General features: G+C 37.9%; 1 protein-coding gene across 1 annotated transcript in view; it reads left to right on the forward strand.

Moving 5' to 3' along the window:
• Positions 1-1,395: 1,395 nt before the first annotated feature.
• LOC119587519 (ATP-dependent RNA helicase A-like) overlaps positions 1,396-1,553 on the forward strand; it is a gene marked incomplete at its 3' end in the record, with an annotated part of 3,038 nt that continues 2,880 nt past the window's right edge. Inside the window, 1 exon segment of the mRNA XM_037936246.1 lies at positions 1,396-1,440. Coding sequence (XP_037792174.1) covers positions 1,429-1,440 — 12 coding nt within the window. The 5' untranslated portion in view covers positions 1,396-1,428.

Here is a 1,553-nt window from a genome sequence, read left to right on the forward strand (position 1 = left end):
TTCGATGTGTGAAGCTACGCAAGAACAAGGATAAAGTGAATAAAATATCTGTGATTAATACGTATAGGACTCCTTTTTTACGGCATCTTATCAATATATATAAAAAGTCTGGATTATATATGGAGTAAACTTTTTCTTTTTACTAAAGGAATTTTCTCTGGAGGTCACGCCACGTAATATGAAGCGTGCTGAACTGCACAAAGAAAAAAATCAAAACCCTCACTTCTCTTAACACGTGACATGAACTGCACATAATATCCAATCATTTGATCGAACAACCTTTTCAACATTGTTCAAGACTGATTCGAGGTTTTGTCTATACCAGGCGTGTGGGACTGACATACTGGTAGCGCAGTGCATGCAGTTAGCGTGGGGTATAACTTGCTTGATCCCGAGTGGAAAGCACGCCCTAGATAAGTGAACTGAAGGCCAATGCTACTGATAAAAAAGTGACCCAAGCAGGAGAAAGATATTGAAAACGAGAAGAATAAGAGGAAGAGGAAAGTATAGATAAAAACGATAAGGAGATGTTAATAGGAGAATGATACGTTATCTGAAGAGAATGCTCTAATTCTGAACATTTCATTTGTTTATTTTTATTTTGCATGCCCTTATTGCATTCTATATACATTAAACATTACTCAAATGCGACCTGGATGAAAGATGTAAAAAGATGACTAATATTTCGGTGGTGTAAACATCATGATCGTTCTACCGCTGTTTCATACATAGTTTATTGCATACTGCTAATGTCCTTCATACAGTATAAGAGCTACGAATGACTAGATTTTATATAGAATGGTTTTATTTACTCATATATCAAGCTATTCATTTATACATACACTCTTCGTTGTGTATCGAAATTAGCATGCAACAGTTGTGTGCTTTTGCACCCCTTTCTCTCTCTCTCTCTTTTTTGTGAGGAGATTGGGGTTACCCCAAAAATTAAAAAAATAAACAAAAAGCTGCAAATTTATCCCCATACAAGTCATCATTCCCAGGTTAGACGCAATTATTATTGGTAAGAGGACTCACCACTAGGGTACATGAAAGGTAAAAACTGACCCAGAACGCGTACCCACCATCAGGCAAAAACTAGGGCTAAGGTACTCTAGTTGCTAAGTTCCTTCAATGATTCTCAGATCTTCGTTCTTATTGAAGTTATCCTTCATATTATCGCTTCGGTAACGACACGTAGAGTAATCAATGAATGATATGCGATGATTGAGAATTAAGGATCTTCTATGAGCTTCGTAATTGAGCCGTAATGAGGGTCGGGCCATGCACCGGCGGAACAAGTAGGGTTAAGGTGTGGTTTTGGGAGCAAGTTTTGAAGGTGATGTAGAGGAAAGGTAGAGAATGTGAGAGTGAGAGGAAGTTCCAGCATATATAAGGCGTCACTTAGTTGGTAGAAGCACTACTTCAACCATGAAGCTCTTGGTAAGTTTGTGGTGTTCGCCAATAAGACTGTGAAGGAAAAATATTTGACATATCGGAGAAACAGTGATATATTGTACACAAGGAAAACTTCGTGATAACCTGTGCATCTGCTG

This window comes from Penaeus monodon, chromosome 22 (assembly GCF_015228065.2).
Source record: "Penaeus monodon isolate SGIC_2016 chromosome 22, NSTDA_Pmon_1, whole genome shotgun sequence".
Classification (NCBI taxonomy): domain Eukaryota; kingdom Metazoa; phylum Arthropoda; class Malacostraca; order Decapoda; family Penaeidae; genus Penaeus; species Penaeus monodon.